Source organism: Anticarsia gemmatalis, chromosome 7 (assembly GCF_050436995.1).
Source record: "Anticarsia gemmatalis isolate Benzon Research Colony breed Stoneville strain chromosome 7, ilAntGemm2 primary, whole genome shotgun sequence".
In the NCBI taxonomy this organism is placed as follows: domain Eukaryota; kingdom Metazoa; phylum Arthropoda; class Insecta; order Lepidoptera; family Erebidae; genus Anticarsia; species Anticarsia gemmatalis.
In genome coordinates, this window is record NC_134751.1 from 4,756,438 (window position 1) to 4,776,775 (window position 20,338).

General features: G+C 35.5%; 1 protein-coding gene across 3 annotated transcripts in view; it reads left to right on the forward strand.

The window, feature by feature from the left end:
• LOC142974326 (synaptotagmin-5-like) overlaps nt 1-20,300 on the forward strand; it is an 89,445-nt gene extending 69,145 nt beyond the window's left edge. For all 3 annotated transcript variants that reach the window (XM_076116583.1, XM_076116584.1, XM_076116586.1), the window contains exons 4-9: nt 2,720-2,952; nt 15,953-16,185; nt 17,377-17,584; nt 17,944-18,170; nt 18,363-18,508; nt 18,674-20,300. In XM_076116583.1, the coding sequence (XP_075972698.1) occupies nt 2,720-2,952; nt 15,953-16,185; nt 17,377-17,584; nt 17,944-18,170; nt 18,363-18,508; nt 18,674-18,820 (1,194 nt within the window). In that variant the 3' untranslated portion in view covers nt 18,821-20,300. The remainder of the gene's footprint in view (nt 1-2,719; nt 2,953-15,952; nt 16,186-17,376; nt 17,585-17,943; nt 18,171-18,362; nt 18,509-18,673) is intronic.
• Nucleotides 20,301-20,338: the final 38 nt, after the last annotated feature.

Sequence of the window (20,338 nt, forward strand, 5' to 3'; positions counted from 1 at the left end):
CATAGTATTAGTATAATAGTAGTGTATAACGGGTTTGAAAGAAGACATTGTTAAATTAAAAGAATTTAGAATTATGACACGAGTTGTTATAGTAAGACTAAATACATGAGTTAGAATTGGCCTCTCCAGAGACCACGAAACATTCACGTAGATATTACTCTTAGGAATTGTGATAGTATACCAAAATCCTTTTAAAATACTAGCTTTTAATTTCGCATAAGTAAGTACATATAAGTTATGCCAAAACGTAAAATAGGACAAAAACAGCGCTGACAGGTAACTATGAATATGATCAGAGGGTTGTTTGATCCGTAGTTTTCATAACTCCTGGCTCTAACTAATCTATTTGTGCGAAGGAATGCTATGATGCACGTGGTTTTATCCAATAATATAAAAAAAGACCAGTAGCCTTTTATCTAGCCTAAGAATCGAATCAGGGAACTCGTAGACAGCAGTCGAATACACGACCAACCGCGGACAAAGGCATTCAGCTCAACAACAAACAATTTGAATACAAAAACGATACACCGATTACGAATACAAACAAAAGACCGGAATCATAGCCCTCTCGACAATACTAGTTAGAAGATAAATCACAGCATCGTACGCGTTCAACCGTAGCCTTTATACCTTTAACAAGTTACACTTGAATAATTTATCCTATATCCTAGCAAAATCAATAACTTCAATCAGTATTTACCTGATAAACTGTAGGGTGGTTCAAAGCATTAATTCGGTAACGTTTGGCAGTAGTAGCGAAGTTCGTAGGTTCGCTAACGTCGTTTTATTATTCATGCGTTTACGCTCAGACACATATAACACACTTGGGTTGCGTATGTAAATTCTATTAGCATTTTTGAGAGCCGAAAAGGGAATTTAAGTAGGCCTTTCCAGTTGCTATGTGATGCGAGAGATATAATGCAGTGGTTTGTTAATGTCCTACATTCAAAAGATCATGATTCTAAATTTTTAATCCAACAGTTTATATTGAAATTTATCAGTAAGGAATTTAGCTCAAGTGCGTAGTCCTCGTAACCGGCGGTCCTGTATGACAAGATGTTTATGTGAATGAAACAAGCGAAGTTTGTAAGGTTCGTACCGACCCCTATGGAAAGAAGAAGTGTTTTTATGTATATACACAATATATGTATGTAAAATCTCTCTTCGATCCTGGGAAATGGCAATAGATCAAATAGCACATTATACTGAAATATAACTAACGCTTTAACTTTGCCTAAACGTGCGGAAAATATAAATGCGTATGATCAAAGACTGACATCCATATCTTTTAGACGATGTTCTACAAAAATATAAGGTGCGTAGAATGTAAGCTGCGGTTTATGATGTATAAATGAGGGTGGAGCGAGAGAAATTTGCAGTAATCATAGCTGATGCATCACGTAGTGGCACGTGATGCCAAAAATGTGCGTGATGACGAAAATGATAGTTATAGGTCTTTGCTCTACCTTTGGGAAGCGTTCCCTATGTAAGAAAGCGTGTTATGTCATGTATAAATAAATTTAACCTTAATAGGTTAAATTTATTTATACATGACATGTATAAATAAATTTAACCTATTAAGGTTAAATTTATTTATACATGACATGTCATGCATGACAGGACATTAATATGTCCCACTGCTGGCCAAGAGTCTTCGTCTGGAACGAGGGAGGGGTAAGGCCTTAAGCCCATCACGCTGGCCAAGTGTGGATTGGAGACTTACATACCTTCAAGATCTGTTCTAAAGATCTATCAGGCATGCAATGCTGTATGACGATGTTTTCCTTCGCCGTTAGAACAAGTGATGACTTGTTTTTATACTTACACTCATTACTCTTTGAAAAGTCATTGGTGTGTTGCCACTGTTACGAACCCTCGGCTACTTGAGTGCAAAGCGCAATTTAAACCACACAGTACTGTCACTGCTCTCCATGTATAATTATGTTTGGTAAATGCTACATAACCGCTATTAAATTCCTTGAAAATACAAAATATCAAGTAAAACCTGTAATTTCGTGAAGGTACTTCGATTACACTTAGTAGGCTTTTCGATTACACATATTATTACGTGCCATGATTCTAGGTATTAGAAAATTCTCAATAACCTACAATACGTTATTAGGGATGTGCGTGGAATCCGTAATCAGCATATTGGGACCTAATATTATCTATTTTAGAATGGTATCAACGAAAACACACCTGAGCCTATCACGATTGTGACCTTAACTACAAACATGGATACCTACAATGTTTGTTTTATTTATAAATAAGGTATAGGAGGTAATACCAAAAGAAAAAGTAAAAGAAGGCCGTTTTTGCAACACCATGTGTTCCATTCTCACGTTATTTTTATTATCGTTATTACTTATGCAAAGGTAGTTATTGATGCAATGATAATACCAATTATAGGTAGACTGTCAAGCTAACTATCACTTATCAAGGGGTAACGAACCCTGCACAAGGTTTTCTCTCTTGAATACCTTTATGTATTAACTACAAAAGTTTACTTAAATAAACAAGGATTCCTACGGCCAAGTACTCAACGACACTAAATCCTAAGGAATACTTATCGCTTCAGTAAAACATAAACAGTAACAGCATGATACTTTTTAAGTGTTACTTAATATTGAGTGTCGTTTGGGATTTCGGCCGTATTCCTCCTGTGGATGTTTAATTCACATATTATCTTCTATTTTTCTTAGCATTATATTCCTTTCAGAGTCACCGCGGGTCATCGCCGGCAATACGCACATTCGCACCGGACGGGCGCACGCTGGAAGCAGGCGCGAGCAACGTGCCTCGCTCGCCGTCTCCGCTCCGCGCCGCTTCGCTTGACGTCCGCGCGGCGCCACTTGCACACGGCTCTCTAGCTTCCCTGGCTGACACCCCAACACCTTCCAGTCCTCGACATGCTCCTCCGAGGTGCCTTTCACCGCTGTTGATGCCACCAAGGTAAGAAATAACTATTAGCAGAACTGTTTATGAATTTTCTTTGAATCCTAGCCTACTCTAATATAGAATTGACAAGTGACATCTAATTGTAACAAAATTACTAAAAAGCAGACACTGAAAAAGTCGAAATTACAGGTGTCAAATCGCCTTTAAAACTTGGATTATAAAAGTGTCTAGAATAGTCTAGATGCAGTAATAAAGGGGTCGCTGAAAAGTATGTCTTACGGCTCGAAACTACAGGCTAACAAAGTTCCTGAACGTAGAACATTCTAAGTTTTGTTAACAAATAATTTTAGAAATATAATGTAAAGATATTAGTGTTTTCTAAACTACTTAATTCTTAATGCGTTGTTTAGTTGTACAAGTTTACATAAATGCTGTACACGCCTACCCTTGGGAGACGTTGCCAACAGGCACCTAAACAAAATAGCTTGTCGTAACAAATAACAGTTGTCTTTAGTGTTTTTGACTAACATACATTAGAAGTACTTTTTAGTTTCAAATTCAAAATTAATATTCAGAATTAGCATGAGTACAATACTTAACTTACGTGTTATAATTTAATTACATAGTACATTTAATATGTACTATGCAATTAAGTAAGTTAGGGAGCCTGAACTAGGATATAATCCTGTGTCACAGGCAGTTGGATAAAACAAGTATTACATTACAGCAGGTAAATTGACACAATATCTATTACAACATTAATCATAATAATCATTACATAATATTCTACCAAAATTAGCTACCAAAATTAGTTGCTAATTTTGGTAGAATATTATGTAATGATTATTATTTTAATGATTATTATTATGTTTACTTGGTTAATGTTTTAAAAAACTTTCGTTGTTATACTCAGATAATATTTCTGTTATAGCTGTTTTCACCGCTCTGAAAAAGTATGGAATAGTTAAGCCCTTCTCCCATTACGATACGCCCGCGCGACTCTAGTCTCGGAGACTAGTCGCCACGAAGTATCTCACATACATTTGTATGGAGACTACCAGTATCGTAATGTGAGAGTCTCCATACAAATGTATGTGAGATACTTCGTGGCGACTAGTCTCCGAGACTAGAGTCGCGCGGGCGTATCGTAATGGGAGAAGGGCTTTAATCAGGATCAATTTTGACATTTTATTTCATACATTTGCTGTCGACGTCATCTTTTGGGTGGTATCTGACGCTTACTCGTATCTGTTAGCTGTGAAAATGTCTCTTAGTCTTTTAGATCTCAAAGATCGATTATAAAGAGTGATTATGTCAGCAGGGTCTAATGCTATATCTTATATTTTTTTCTTTATTTATCATTAGAATATTTCTCAATAGTACCTAGCCCGGAGTTGGGCTTTAGTGAAGTTTAAATGGCAATTAGCTCGCCCCCTATTCCAAGGGACTAATATTGGATTTCATACACCTCTGCGTACACTTTCAGTTACGACAGGCGTGATATTATGTATGTATTTATTAAATATTTATTTTGTAAAAGCAGCCAACAATACGGAACAATATTTATTATTGATAAATCATATTACGTCAAGTGCAATGTTAACCGCAAAATGAAGCAGCATTTCACAGTATCGTTTAATTATGAAATGTTATTGTAAAAACATCAATTAATTATTATACGACATGAACATTTTGTACCCGTTTGTCACAAATCATGAATACATATTTTAAAATATTGTTTTCTTTTATAAAATAGGCTGTTTACTGGAGCTCGATTCTGTACTACTATTAAATTAAATTAAATAATCATTTATTCCAGGCGAATCACCCATATTTTTGTAAACCTTTTGATTGAAATTAAACTTTTGATACTCAAAAGTACTAACTGTAGAGAATCGCGCTACTGGTTAATATTGTAGAATATACTTTTTCCTTCCGAAAGTGATAAATATATTTTTTAAAGCAGTTTTAACAATAGAGTATAGTGGCGTGTTTTAGCGCCTGCCTATCCCTATGGGAAATAGGAGTGATTTTATGTATGAATGAACTATTAGTTATCTTGTAGGCTTAATACCACACGATTTTTAACTATTAGTACCTAAATATTAATATACTGTACGTTTTTTATCACTATTATTCTTGAATAGAGAAGCTTCAATATTTTTATTCTAGTCATGAAAGCAAGATCCGACAGCAAGACTGTTATTTTCTTTAAAACGGACAAAACCAATTACTCTACAATTCTCTTGCCTAAAAGCCACTGGCCGATGTTTGCCAAAATCAAACAACAAAGTCTCTTAAAATGTGAGCCTCTATTGACTGTCCCAACTTCGACCACCTGACAATCAACACAATGTTTTCCTTTAATTACGAGACAAAACTCCCCAAAATAGTCTATTTCGGAAAACTTTTTATTTGCTAATAGAAATTACCACGTTAATCCGTCTAAAGTAATTAGGTATTGGGTCATGATATCGAAATTATAAGGCTGTTTATGCGCGATTCTCTACTGCTATCAACTATCGACAACCTGCTAACTATTCAAGCAATTTTGTATGAAAATCTTACGCAGCGCCTCTACCTGGTGACAGAGGAACTATTTTTGCAGTACATTTTAAATGTCAAACTTTCGATACTCAATAATATTGATTGAACAATAGTGCGCTTCTTTACAGTCGGTACTGTCAAGTATCAAGAATTTGACATTTAAAATGCTTTACAAAAATAGTTATAAAGGCACCCGCTAGAGGCGCTGTTGATCAGATTTTTATACTTACAACATTTCTCAAGAATCGCTCTACTGAATCGCGCTACAGATGAACGCACAAATGAGTTATCGATCACACAATTATCTTTGCATTTCTCCGTAGTGATTATTTCTTATAAAACTTTTCTGTTACTTAGAAATTTCTCTCGACTTGACAGATTATCAAGGTCACACGTGTTTTTCTTATTGTGAGATTATTGTCAACAAACTGCACTTTAACAAGTGCACTGGTAATATGAACAATTAAACTGTGAGCAATAAAAATTTAGGTAAACAAAGTAAATGTATGCTCAATTTTTCAAACTTATACATTAACTGCAGTAGTGTATAGACTCTACACTCACCTTCCCAGCTCTTACTACTATTATAAATGCCAAATGTTTGTGAGAATAGATGCATATAAGTTGATGTAGCACGCAGATATTTTTTAGCCTAGTCAAAACCTTATTGCCGCGGGAATTTTTTGTACACGGACGAAAGAACGAGCAGAAGATATGAATGCGTACATGCATGAAAAAAGACATATAAACTTAGTTATAAACATACAAACATACATAACATCACGCCTTGTTTTCATGGGGCTAATCAGTGACCAAAGGACGCTTCATGCCACAATCCTTACAAACTTGCCTTGCTTCATTTACATTCATACATCTTGTCAAGTCATGGAAACTAATAAAAATAATACTTACTTAAAATATTGAACGCAAAATAACCGCTTCTTTAAACATGGCCGAATACTTGTCTTGTCATTAACGACAAGCGAATATTGATCGAGTTGGTAACTTGGAAGTTTTCAACTAAAATTATATTGTCTGGCTATTATTGGAAGAAGGAAAGTTGCCTACAAACGGACATGGGAACAGTTGTTCAATGATGTTAAGTACTTTCAAATATTTTAAGGAAAATGACTCACTTTAATTTCAGAGTTATAAAACTCCCATAACTTTTAAACTTTCGCGTTGCATTTTGACTATATGAAAGGATACGGGAATTAATGGTAACACGCATTTTTCCTTAGAATGCCTCTCGTTTTGGCGCAGAATACGCTGGTTTAACTTATAACTCTTCTCTATATAATTTAAGTTATTTATTATTTGTACTCCAGACTTATTTTTGAATAAGTAAGTACATTTAAAAAAATAATTACACGTTTGTCAAACAGTGCAAATAATATTTTGAACTAGTATGAGTTTAGGTACGTTCAAACTTCGGAAGGTTTACCAGCATCTACGTTCTTGCATTTTATTTCATAAAACTGCAGCCGCATTCCCGACAAACGAAATGCTTTATAAAACCGAGGACACTTCTCAGAAATGCCTTTGACAAAATTCCGGAAAACTGCACAAAGAACTTGATTGACGTAAAGCTCTTAATAATTTAAGTGCATGCAAATCAAAAAGCGGATCGAACGAAGCACTGCGCACACATACAAATTAAATTATTCCGTATACACTTGCTCCATCAATTATTTAGCACAGTATCACACTTATGTGCGAAATAAGCTCTCACCTTTAACCTTTGCCTATTCAGGCTAAAAGGTTTCGCTCAACACTTAGATCAAAGATCACATGCGATTCTTCGGAATTGAAAACGTTGGATTTTCTAACAAATAACTGACTTACACAAAAAAATGGTTATCTGTTTTTCTTTTCTGGGTTAAACAAGTCAGAGAAGAAGTAAGTTAATGTGTAAGTTGGAAAAATTGAGAAGTTTCAGATAGAAACAATATTGTTTTAAGATTTTATCATCAATCACTGTAACTTAGGGTCTAACTTAGAGCAAACGATCTGGAATACGATCCTTGACTACTCAATAATATTCAGCAAGTAAGACAAAACAGTCATTATCACGAAATCAAAAAACATCTCAGAGCTATTTATTTACAGTCATAGAAAACAACATGTATTATTAAAATAAAATATTAGAAGGACAATATTCTAAACAAGCAAAAAAGCAAAGCTTCTGAAAGAATACTATAAAGTCGAACAACTTAGTAAATAGCCTGGAATGCAGGTTCGCGGCTGACGAAGGTAAAGAGAATATTGAGAATTTAGACAGAAATATGCGACGAACGGTAACCTGATTAATATAGCTACTATATTTAAGAAATGCACAAAATATTATTAATAGTCTTAGTAGATCGACGGATCGGATCATAACTGTTGCTTAATTACCTTGTTCTGTACAACTCTTCATCTGCTACTACCCGTGTATCCTGAAAACCAGAGAAACATTTATTACAAAATATATTAACGCACTAGAAACAAATATCAAGCAGTGAAACTTTTCACAGTTCGTATTGTATTTGAAATGAAATCTGAGAATATCTTCCGAGTTGTTATTTGTCTAAAACTTATATTTCTCGGAACAGACGTTCCGTATAACGTGTAACCCACAGGGAGTTCGTCTAATGTATGTAAAACGTCTTATCCCATACCTAATACAATTTCTCCGACAATGTTCAGTTGAAAATTGGTATATAAGACGCAACTATTTCCCATTACGACAAAGGGTGGCGAGCTATGTTTGGAACTTCGTAGAATGTATTTATTTGTTTTAAGTTCTATTTCATTATGTGCTAGAAAGTAATTGTTTTTTGAAGTATTATGCACGTCCTTGACTTGTAAACTTTTGCTATTTTGCTGTATGATTATTTATGTATCATTTGATATTTTCACGACTCTCTGCGGGACCTGCGTCGACACAAGAGTAGGTAAAATGATTTATTGCGGTAAATGAAAACTTTTCTACATTTGCTACCTTTAGACGAATTTGCAGTAGACGTTAGACCGCACAGTTTCCATAAAATTGCTACAGCCAGTTTTAAACCCGGAAATTACAACTCAATGTGAAAACTCCTGAAACGCGATTCGGTTAAGAGATTTATTTTTTATGCATAGATACTTTACTTTACTTTACTAGATTTCCTTTAGATCTTATTTACGAAGACTCCAAAATTAATATATTTTGAGTGACAAAAAAAAATCATCAGGAAACTCTATAGCAACACCTCTTTTTCCCAGCTTCTTTTTTTGGTAAAGTAATGCGTAATTAAGATAACAAGACCAAAATTATAAAGAATCTCTTAAAATTAGCTATTGTGCCCAGTAAATTATAATGTAGTGTGTCTCTACGTGCCACAAGCAGCTTACATGTCAAAATTTTGATTTTATCTCAATCAAGCCATTTGCGAACAGGCGTGGGAGGTCGCGTGGAAAATTATTTATTTTTATCCCTTTACTCCATTTCTTACAACATCTCCATAACAATACAATAAATATTTCTAACAATACTCGTACTTAGTTCAAACGAGTGTTATATAAAAATACAGGCTACAGAAGGCAGTGTGTATTTGTTTTAAGTTCAATTTGATAAAGTGGGCGCACAGCTGTCAGCGCGCGGCGGCACCCGTCCCCGGTGATTAACGATGACCGACACAGATGTTCGACGATACTTTTATATCATCATTTATTTGCAAATTAATATATCAAGCCTATTTTTAAAATGAGTAATCAGTAAATTTAGTTTCCGCAGTTTGATCAAGCAGCATTTGTTTTCGTGCCTATGATTCGTGACTAATAGCAAGTTGATCAATCTAAGGCTTTTGATTCAGTTGAGCATCTTAAAAATCTATTTAAAGTTAAAGTAGAATAAAATTGTTTCATACCTCTCCGAAATTTATCTCATATAAGATAGATAAAACAGCAACTGATGTTCAAAATAATATTATTTTCTATCAAGGCCAATATGATAAGCCACTTGAGTTTTTCGTAAAAAGCTTTCTTACATAATAGATCATAAATGAATAACCTTCACGAAATTCAATTGATTTCGTTTCGTACTACGTATTTTTTTCGCCAAATAAGCGAATACATAAAAATATTAAACATCACCCCTGTCAACCTCTTTCATAAAATATAACATATATGGTGATGTAACAGCATCCCGGTATGAATCAATCTGTCCTGCCCGACTGACACAAATTGTCATAAACTCAATTTGTGAAACCCTCTCACACAGTGCTCCATTCACTTCACCCACTTGACACTCGGCGTGATTGGCCCCAACATTATACCCTGAGGTACGCCTTATCGATATTGCGGCCAACTCATAATAGGAATTTTGTCGAGTTAATTAGTTAAAATAATCTCAGGCAAAGGAGAAATTGCGCCCCAAAAATGTTGGAAAGATGAAAGGAATGACTCCAATGATTTGATTGGAAGGTATGTTGGTATGTAATACGTTATTTTGCTGGTTAATTAACATACCGTTTTTGTCGTTTATTAGAATTTACTCGCCTGTTTTGTTACCCAATTCGTTCAATTTACTTCTGAATAAATTAGTCGTTAGTTTCCTTTTGGACGCAATTCAAACATTTACCTGTTTGCTTTAGTCATTTAGAATGTCAGGATAGGAGCCTTACTACGACAAGCATTTAGACTTTCTATATCTTTATATTTTGAAATCTTACCCTCACTAAGTCATTCTCGCAGTCTGTCTATCTTCTGTGAATATAGTTAATATTTATAAACTGCTTCGTAAAGACTGCTTAAGGTGCATCTTTTATACCTATCTGCATTTACGATGTTAAAACCGGAACCAGCAATGTTATTAAGACCGGACGCCGGACGGGCCCGTCTCACGACCGGAAGATGTGAAGCAGTCAAAGGAGGCTTTTACCGGTGCTTTTACTTAACTCAAATGAAATATAGCCTGTATAATATAATAATACAGCAAAGTACATATTCTTCTTTATAGTTAAATACGACTTATTTATTTAAATTTATGATATGGTTAGTGCTAAAACGTGTTCAATCCCTTACGTTATCTTTTTACGTGCCCTCCGATGCACTGAGACGTTCAATTCAAATACTTCTAGGCGGCCACCCATCTACAAATTGACCGTGCGAAGCGTTACTTAACCCACAGATCGTTTAGTGCTTGAACAGACAAAATCGTTGAATTTTAGAAAAATACGTATTAATTTATTATGGCTCCATCGAGGAGCAAATGTAATTGGAAAAAAACACACGAAACTTCAACAAATATTCTTTTTCCTTCAGCTAGACCAGCTCCCTCGGTAAAAATACAAATATTGGCCCAAAGTTGCATGCTCCTTTGAAGTCTTCACATACGTTTGATAAACAACCGTTTCACAAATGATCCGCGTCTGGTATTTGACGCTCAAAGGTATCATATTTAATGACTTCATGTCCGAAGCGTTTGATCAATAGATGAGATATAATATCCTTTGATGATAACATTCGTACATTGTTGATACATAATTAAGTAATGTACCTCTATGTAATTATTATTAAATTCTTGAGCCTACGAGGAGAGCAGAAATTACTGAACAAAGTATATACGTTAATGGATCTAAAATAAATTTAGATTATAGTTTATGAAGATTTTTTAATTATATGAAATACTAGCGACCGGCAAACGTTGCTTTGCCATATAAAAAAAAAATGTGTCACTTAGGTGTATGAAAAATAGATGTTGGCCGATTCTCAGACCTAGTCAATATGCTCACAAAATTTCATGAGAATTAGTCAAGCCGTTTCGGAGGAGTATGGCAACGAAAACTGTGACGCGAGAATTTTACATATTAGATATTCTGCTCCCTAGGGGTAGACACCCTATGAGTAGAAGGCGTGATTTGTTTTTTTACCTATATCTTTATGCGTATGCTCTGTAATATTACTCCTCTTATCTCTCAAAAAATTAGTAAAAAAATATTGATTTCTATTGTTATCTTACCGTTCTAAATTAATAATAGGTACTAATGTCTAACAAAAAACATCAACACGATTTACTTATTATGGATCTTCAACAAGATATACACTTTACAAAAATATATTTACGTTTAACGTAAGATAAAAGGTATGTGCTTTTTCAATTACAGGAGATCGCAGCATTCAAAATCATCTTTTAATACTTTACCACCCAGGATATTTAGTAACAATTGCAATTTTATAGTCTGTTTTCGGGTGAACAATTAACCCCCGGTTTCCGAGGTACATTTAGCGGTAGTTTATCTATCCAATAGCGTTTAAAAAAACTCATATAAAATAAACGCTATTGAATAGATAAACTAGCGTTTAAAGTACTCAGAAACCGGGGGTTAAACGATTTTATTTAATCATCCTCCCTACGTATGTAGGTCATTCAAAGCAGGAAGATGGCGCGCACCGGACACTGAAATCTGAAGCGTAATAATATTTCGTGAAAGAAAGCTGGAAGTCCAATCAATCTTGTTTAAGTAAATACTGCTGCCCAAAGAGTAAATAAAGTTTCTTTTCTCCCGAGGGAATAACTATGTACTATGATTTGGAATCATGTAATTATGGATCAGAAATGTATTTATTAAAGCTTGCCATTACAGTTTGTTTCTTTGGCTAATACTACGGACATTTTATGTAAGATATTCAGATCTTTACTAATGCGATGTTAAAAGAAATAATGAATAAATATGCAGTAATTGAGTGGACATAAGAATGCGACTGTAAAAGAGTTGTATCGTTATGGAATAACTGATATTTGTTCAGCTGGCATAATTATTGCTTAGTTGAAGGTGACACATTTCTACTCGTATATCAACATAATAAGTATAATAATATTTCCTCTGGTAACATTATAATGTTTAAAATTGAACTACATAATTTAACTTCATTTGTATACCACATTCGTACCCAATTCAAATATTTACCTACTTAATCCTCTCTGGATCTCGCGATACACAACTTATTGATTCTTAGTAATACATAGTTGTATTGCAAAAACAGCATCCATGTAGCGTATAAAACCAAACAAAAACTACCTCACAGTTAAAACAAACTTCAAAATAAACATTGTTGTACAGTCAATCAACAGAATGCAGCCATCCATTGCACAAACTACATAGGAACTTTCAACGTTTTTATTTTCCCTTTACCAAATTACTTTTAGCGATGTTCCTGTATGCCGTACTTGTTTGACCTCTACATCACTACAGTAGGTAGGTACCTACTGGACCACGAATTTCAACATGTGGTTTTACCCTGAATGCTGACGGGGTAATTGTAGAACCGACCTCTCATTAACATTGCATACGGTGTTTGATATCCTTCTGAATCAAATTGTTGCGTGACCTACAAGCTGTGTTTTGGTTTTTTTAAGCTCTTTGAATTTTAGACATATTGTGTAATCAGTCATGTTCCAGATATTTTTTTCTCGGGGCGTTATCTTGAATATTAGGTCGGGGAAAAAGTCTTTTCGCATTATAGTATGTATGAACTTGTAATAAAATATTTTTGGCTTCTAGAATCACAAATGAGTACACGGTTCATTAGGTTTATTTCAGTGAGCTCGTGAGGTACCCAAATATCGAGCCTTTTGTGTAGAGAAAAGATTTTATTACAAGTTCATACATACTATTATGCGAAAAGACTTTTTCCCTGACCTAATATGAGTGTGAGTAGTAAAAATTAAATATTTTTTATGTTTCTATACTAAGAAGGCTATTGTGACTAGCGAATATTTTAACACAACAATCAATATAAAGTTTATATTATACGTTATGGAAGTATAATATGCAGTTAAAAATATATTTAATTTTCACCTGAAAAGACTTTTTTAAATTGTTCGCAATGAAAAAGGTATGACAAAATGCCCTCCAATTTTGAACGCCAGTGATTTAACCATAGCTTTCAATTTATCAATAAAAACCACTGGAATTACCGCACGCGGAAAAAGGTTAATGCATTTTAAAATGGACACCAAAATAACCTGAAGTATTATACTTATTTAAAAGGTCCATTTTGCAAGGCTTTTACTTTAAAATCGTGTATGTAGAGTTGATCAAAATAAAATTAAATTCTTGCATTTTTTTGTAACTTTCGATGCTGTACCTAGTATCGAGAATTTCAAACACGAATCGTTAAAATTTCCGACTTTAATGCGGATTTGCAATATTTTTAACGATATGTGCCTATTGCTCACTATTTGAAAAAAGATCTAATAGTTTTGAAAAATCACTATTTCAAGGGTCCTGATAATTAACAATTTTTCAAATTAACTCCTTAGAAGCTAGCATGTCGAGGTGTATCTACAATGAAGAACAGTGAAGTGCTTCAACAAACTAGGTAGCCTTAAAGTCAAATGTAGAACGTAACGTTATTTTGCACCTATATCATCCATTCAAGCCACTCTGACAAGTTGCAAGCACTATACACGCACTAAAAGCATGGCTTAACATCCACCCTAAGGATAGTTTGGTACAAGTCAACTATATTTTAGTACCTGATCTATACGATACCGATGGGTGTATTTTGACCTAGTTACCTACGTATTTGGCTTAAGGTACGTACACTTATGAGCGTTCCTGTATTCACTACATTCAATTTTTTATACTTTTTTTTATAAATTGGATACTTTTTGGGTGTGTCCTAACTGGATGTCATTAGCGGAACTAACAGGAGTATTCAAGGTTCTTAAGCCTCTACTATGAAGCTATTTAAATGTCAATAAACATATCCGAAGCCTTGAAGCCTATTTCCTGAATCTATCACTACAGTGACTAAGCAAACGTGTGTCTACAATAAGGTGCTTTGCATTCGCTACTTGATATTTGTTTTTGTAGACTTCAACGTATCGCACACCCGGTGCAATAATGTCACTTTTGTAAAAAATGCAAAAATGAGTTACTTATGTAGTAATTGATTTAAAGCACTACTACTGTATTACTATTATCATTATATAAGCAAAAGTAAAGTTAAAAGTATTCGCTGATGTATTCATCTGATCATTATCACATAAAGTTATTGTTGTGGGAGGTGTCAAAGTTTAAAATGCTTCTCCTGAAAAACTACATTTTTGCATAAGTGACAGTGTTGCACCGAGAGTGCGGTATACTCCTAGGTAGAATCCAAGCAATAAAGCCATTCCTACATATACCAAGGCTATGTTACTGATTCTTTCTTGAGAGCCTATCATTGTAGCAATTATTAAAATACTCATTTCAAGTAAACGATCAAGTTTACTACCACAATAACTACTCACTCTAGCCTGTATGCCTGTGTATGCGACTCTAGGCTTCGTTACGCAGTTCACGCGCCTGGATTACAATTACTGGGTGCGATGAAAGGTAGTTATTGTTTTATACACCCCTTATGAAGCGCGCTTAATACTGTTCGGGATAATAAACAGGGTACGTGGATTAGCCTCGCACCTGCTCGCCGGATTAATCTGTTGCTTTATCATTGAATGAAAATGGAAATTGTTACTTTGTATTAGGTAGCTGCGTAGATATTGGGCGTGTTTGTGAAAGTTATAGAAGTGTATAATCGATATGATCGTTGTAAGTTAAGTAGCTGGAACAACACTTCTATCAGCTGCCTAAAAATGGACAACGATAAATTACGATAAACTACGATATTACGGTAGTATTAAGCTCATCTTCATTAGATTTTGTTGGTCTGACCAAATAAAAGATTGATTTAAAATTCGTCTGATGTAGGTAAAAAGTACAACTAATGTGCTTGTATATAAAAAAAAAACATATCTAATAGCAATAAATAAAAAGAACAAAACTTCATAACTTAATGAAAGCAAAAGCATTTTCTCGTGTATTTGTGCATTAAATCTCAGTAGTCAACATATCCGATTCCATTGTGGCTTTCAGGTGTTTTACACTCGTACGATTTTATAACCACCGTGGTCTACCACGATTCCTTTACAGTAACGCCCCATTAACATTCATTACATAATTTCAATTCGTTTTATTACATGAGAGAAAATAAAATGAGTGAAGCGCGTAAATTTCGCGTCATTAGCTCAACATTTTATTTTTATGATGCGCGTAAAAATAAACGTCATGGTTCTCGTTGTAAGAGGAAATGCTTCTCGGAAAGACTTCATTCCTTAGAGTATAACTGTGGAAGAATAAAATATATAGGAACTTATTGAAAGATATTTTTCCCACTAATCCCTACTTAATTTTTTTTAACATAGGAGAGTAGTTGTAGGTACCGTCATGGATGAGATTGAATGTTTGTAAAAAAGGTCATTAGAACGTGTAATTTCGAGCAATCACAGTGGTCTAATTATCTTCTACATATGTATATGTTATCGTAGATTTACTCTTAGATCTATTAAGCTCCCTCCCTCCAGTAAAACATATTCAAAATAGGCTTTCCGTTATATTCCTGGGCATCTGCACCTTTACGGGTAAAAAGTGATTTTCGGATTTGTTACCCCAACTGATGTAAACTTGCATAAATTAAACCTTATTATTCTTCGTTCCAGGCGGATAGACCGGAGCAATTCCCTAGTGGAAAGCAGCAGTGGCCTTGGTCCTCTGAGCCCTGGAGCCGGTGCAGCCATCAGCGCGCTCGGAGCCCTTCAACCAGACCTGTACACCAAGAGAGAAGCACCACTTGTGATAGAACTGGAAGGAGCCGGGCCCTCGCTTGGAAGGATCCATCTGCGCTTGAAATATGACTTCGATAGATCTGATTTGGAGGTGCATCTTATTGAAGGTAAGGGAACAAACTGTAAATAAAAACTAATTTGAGTGTATTATATTCTGGGGATGATAGCCTTCTAAAGATATAAATGACGGCATTAGCTAGGTACCTTGTTCTGCAAAATAACAACATGAAACCTTAAAATAAAACTATAACAAAAACACTTTTAATTTATTCCATATCCCAGACATAACACAGTACCTAATGGCGTGCCTTCTATTATTACGAAAATGTTTTTAATATAAAATAACGGTTATTATGTTTGAAATACAATACATCCTTTTATATGTCCTAGAGGTCAAGTTCATATCAACAAGTATATATCTACTACTTATTTCCCACAAAAGCAAACAAGCTGTCTCCACGTCCCTCCGTCTTAAATAAGGGGCTTATTTCTGAGATTCTCAGAATGTCTTGCCATTGGCGAGAGTACAATCGTTTAAAAGAAAACGTCGCCGCACCTCTTGAACTGTTTAAAGCCTTCTTTACGAACTGTAACTGACTTTTAAAGTGGGGAATGCAGAAAGTGTAATTTGAAGGCAGCAAGTAATTTGACGTTTTTTGTCTTTGAACTTTTACACCGAAGAACTTTGTCACCTACATTTTTATTTTTTTACTTACGCGAAGAGCAATTTTGTCCCTCGATGAGTCAAGTTTTCAGATGAATTTTAAAATTATTTTTCATTCATTTGTGATTGTGAAATTAAAGCGTTAGTAGATTTTTTTACCTTCGGTTATTTGCTAACCCTTGGTTGTACTCTTGACTCAGGTCACTTGACCTTTCATTGTCCCAATTACAACCTCTTCAAATAAACCTGATGAGAGTGAAGAGTAAGCGGAACCCCAAAATCAATATTAACGACGACATTATGATTGTACGCAAACCCCACGATTCCACGAGTGCTGTCTCCGATAGTCGCGACAAACGCAATAAATTATTATTACCTTCTTTACTTTATTATTAACTTTTTACGATTCCACTGAGCATTGTTGGTTTGACCATTCTCGCGGAAAACCAATATTTGAATAATCAAAATCAACAAAGTCTTAGTTGCTTTGCGATGTGATATCATGTCTTTTCAAAAAACCAGTTGGTACAAATTCGCATTGCAGATTATCTCATCAGTGTCTATCTGATGAAAAGAAGAGCCTTCCATGTAATTACAGAAACTTGTTACTTATAACGTATTTTTCCTATTCCAGCCCACGACTTAGCCGGCTATGAAGCTGGTGGCTTCAACGATCCTTACGTCCGCGTCACGCTTCTCCCCGAGGTGGACACGAGGGTCCGTCAGACACCGGTACATCGGAACGAGGCCAACCCTTTCTTTGATCAGCACTTCAAGTTCCCCGTGTCTCATGATGAGCTCACGGATAAGACGCTGCTGCTGCAAGTCTTTGATTATGACAGGTGAGGGCAAAATATTCCTTCCCTTGACCTTAGCCGAGATGATTTAAATTTAAATTTGTAAAGTGAGAAGAGCCGGAGCCTGGCGAAGAATTAGGCACAAAGACATAGGCAAATTGTGTGACCCTGTAAGTTTTTATCTCTTGGTTTAATTTTACTAAAAAATTAAACCTGCTGAATGTAAATAATTCTTTAAGAGATTCTTGTTCCGTAATGTCGTCGACAAGCACCAGATCGTTGAAGGTTCGCATCAGTTTTCGAGTCCAACATTGGTCATGGACTATCATATTATGGATTTCCCATTCCCACTTCATTTGTTACCAATAAACAGTTTGTAACACGTTTTTACTAACTTATTCCAGATTTTCCCGCAACGAAGTGATGGGATCCGCGAAGGTGCCTCTATCTCGCGTTGAAGTCGCTGGGGGTGCCGAAGTCTGGGCGGAGTTGAGCCGCGAGCGACGTCCTCCTGAAGAACTGCAGGAATTGCTGCTATCACTGTCTTATTTGCCGTCAGCTGAGCGGCTCACAGTCGTCGTGCTCAAGGCTAGGAATCTACTGCCGCCACAGGAGGGCAAAGATGCTCTAGGTAAAATAGAAATGGTTTTTTTGCAAAGTAAGTCTCTGTTTGGAAATTAGTTGGCTATGTATCAGTTTCTAAAGGCTAATTATTAAGTCGGACAGCGTCGTTAGGAAATTCTAGTTAGCACACGAGTAACATCATAAATACATGATGGCTGCTCCTAGCTACATATTATTGTTATATCTTTTATCGTTTCAGATGTGTATGTGAAAGTGTACCTGCTGGTGAATGGGAAGCGAGTGAAAAAGAAGAAGACTAACAGGAAAGAGATCAATAACCCCGTGTGGAATGAGGCGCTGTCGTTCAGCCTGCCGTCAGCCAACCTTCAAGAAGCTTCCATTGAGGTAAACCACCTTACTCAATTACTTACGTATAATTTAATGATTTAAATTGGCTTGGGTCAGTGGCTAGGGTAAATAAAAGTAACACTTGCGCAGGTAACACGGGTGAGGTTCTTCCAAAGAAGTAGCTTAGTTTATAACATAGCCTTTAACTTGATTGGTCTCCAGGTATGCGTGGTGAGTGGCGGTGGCAGTGGTCTGGTGGTGGGGTGGTGTTGCGTGGGCGCGGCCGAGCCCGCGGCGGAGGGCCGGCACTGGGCGCAGATGGCGCACGAGACGCGCAAGGCCGTGGCCATGTGGCACACGCTGAGGTAGGCGCCCGGCGCCGACCCTCGCAACAACCACTCGTCTGGTTATCTCCGACCGATGCTGACAGCCTAGTACTTCTAGACTGCACTGTTCTTTAGGTTGTCGTTGACATTTGTTGCGCAACATGTTCCAAAACGTGATTTGCAGGATGACAAAAATTAATGGATAGATAAAGTGTATTAAACTATAAATTGTCAGACATATTGCGCAACAAATGTTTAGGTGCTAGCGTCTCCCAAACATGCAATGACTGTGTATTTTGTCAGAGCATCTATTTACATGAGAGATTCCTAAAGTTCTATTAAACGGCCGCAAGTTTAGAAGACTTTCAATTCAGTGACGTCTTATAATTCCCAAAAATAACTTTAAAAAAGGTGAGGATAGTTGTTTTGGACATTTTCTTAAACGTTCCTACATAATTATAAAACGCTAACGTTTCTGTTCGTGTTTCTGTGGCCTAATTTAGAATTTAAGCTGGCCTCTTTAAGTACCTATTTATTAAATGTGCATTTGATTCAGTTATATCCAAACGAGACAGATACGCACAACTAATACAGCAATCTTAGCGGCAATTAAGTTGATTAAAGCTTACAAAATTTAGAACTACCCTCACTTTTCTGTTGACGTCACTGACCATGCTATACTTATCTGAAAACTTAAACTATTGTAATATCTGTTATCAATGTTGTAAGCACTTGGGCAATCGGCTCATGTGCACAAACCATGTTACATTACTGTGTATGTAGAACTGTCCCCTACATAGTGCGTAGCTACGATTCTTAAATGTATATCTGACTGTATGAAATCTTGCAATAGTTATACCTACTTATTATCATATTATAATCATTGTTGTAAACTGTTCATAGTTTCGCACTGTCTATTTGCCTTTAATCGCTCTATGATAAGCAGACGAGGCGTATCCAATGTGTCCTTCGCTCCGAAAAGGAACTTAATAAATGTAATAAATATCCCTTTATGAAGACTTACGAGTAACTTGTACTACAGTCCCTGCCTTCCTGTGTACTGTCCACTCTCAACTGTGGGCCCTTACTGATATTACAAAATTATATAAACAAATGGCAGATGAGAATATTATTGTTGAAACCATTGATAGTTTTCAAGGTGGAAATCTGAGAGCTTCTAATGAATTCAATATCATACAATAAACTTTTGAAATATAATAATATATGAAATGTTATTTTTGAGATTTTAACATAATTGTCCAATAGATAATGTGTTGTAAAGGTATTCACTCCTGTATTTACACTGTGTGCCCACAGTTGTGTTATTCTGTCACATAGATTTATAAATACTTATTAGTAGTCATTCAGTAGAATGACCTCAGTCTCTTCAAGGGTTTTATGAATTATATCGAATTTTATTCCAAAAATATACGTACATATTTTTATCTAAGTGTATGTATCTGTGTGGAGAGGTATTTTAGTTATTATTTTCTTTACAATGTCTGAATAATAATGTCTATTTGTAAGATCAAAAGGTGTTTCATTTCAAATAAAAAACCGG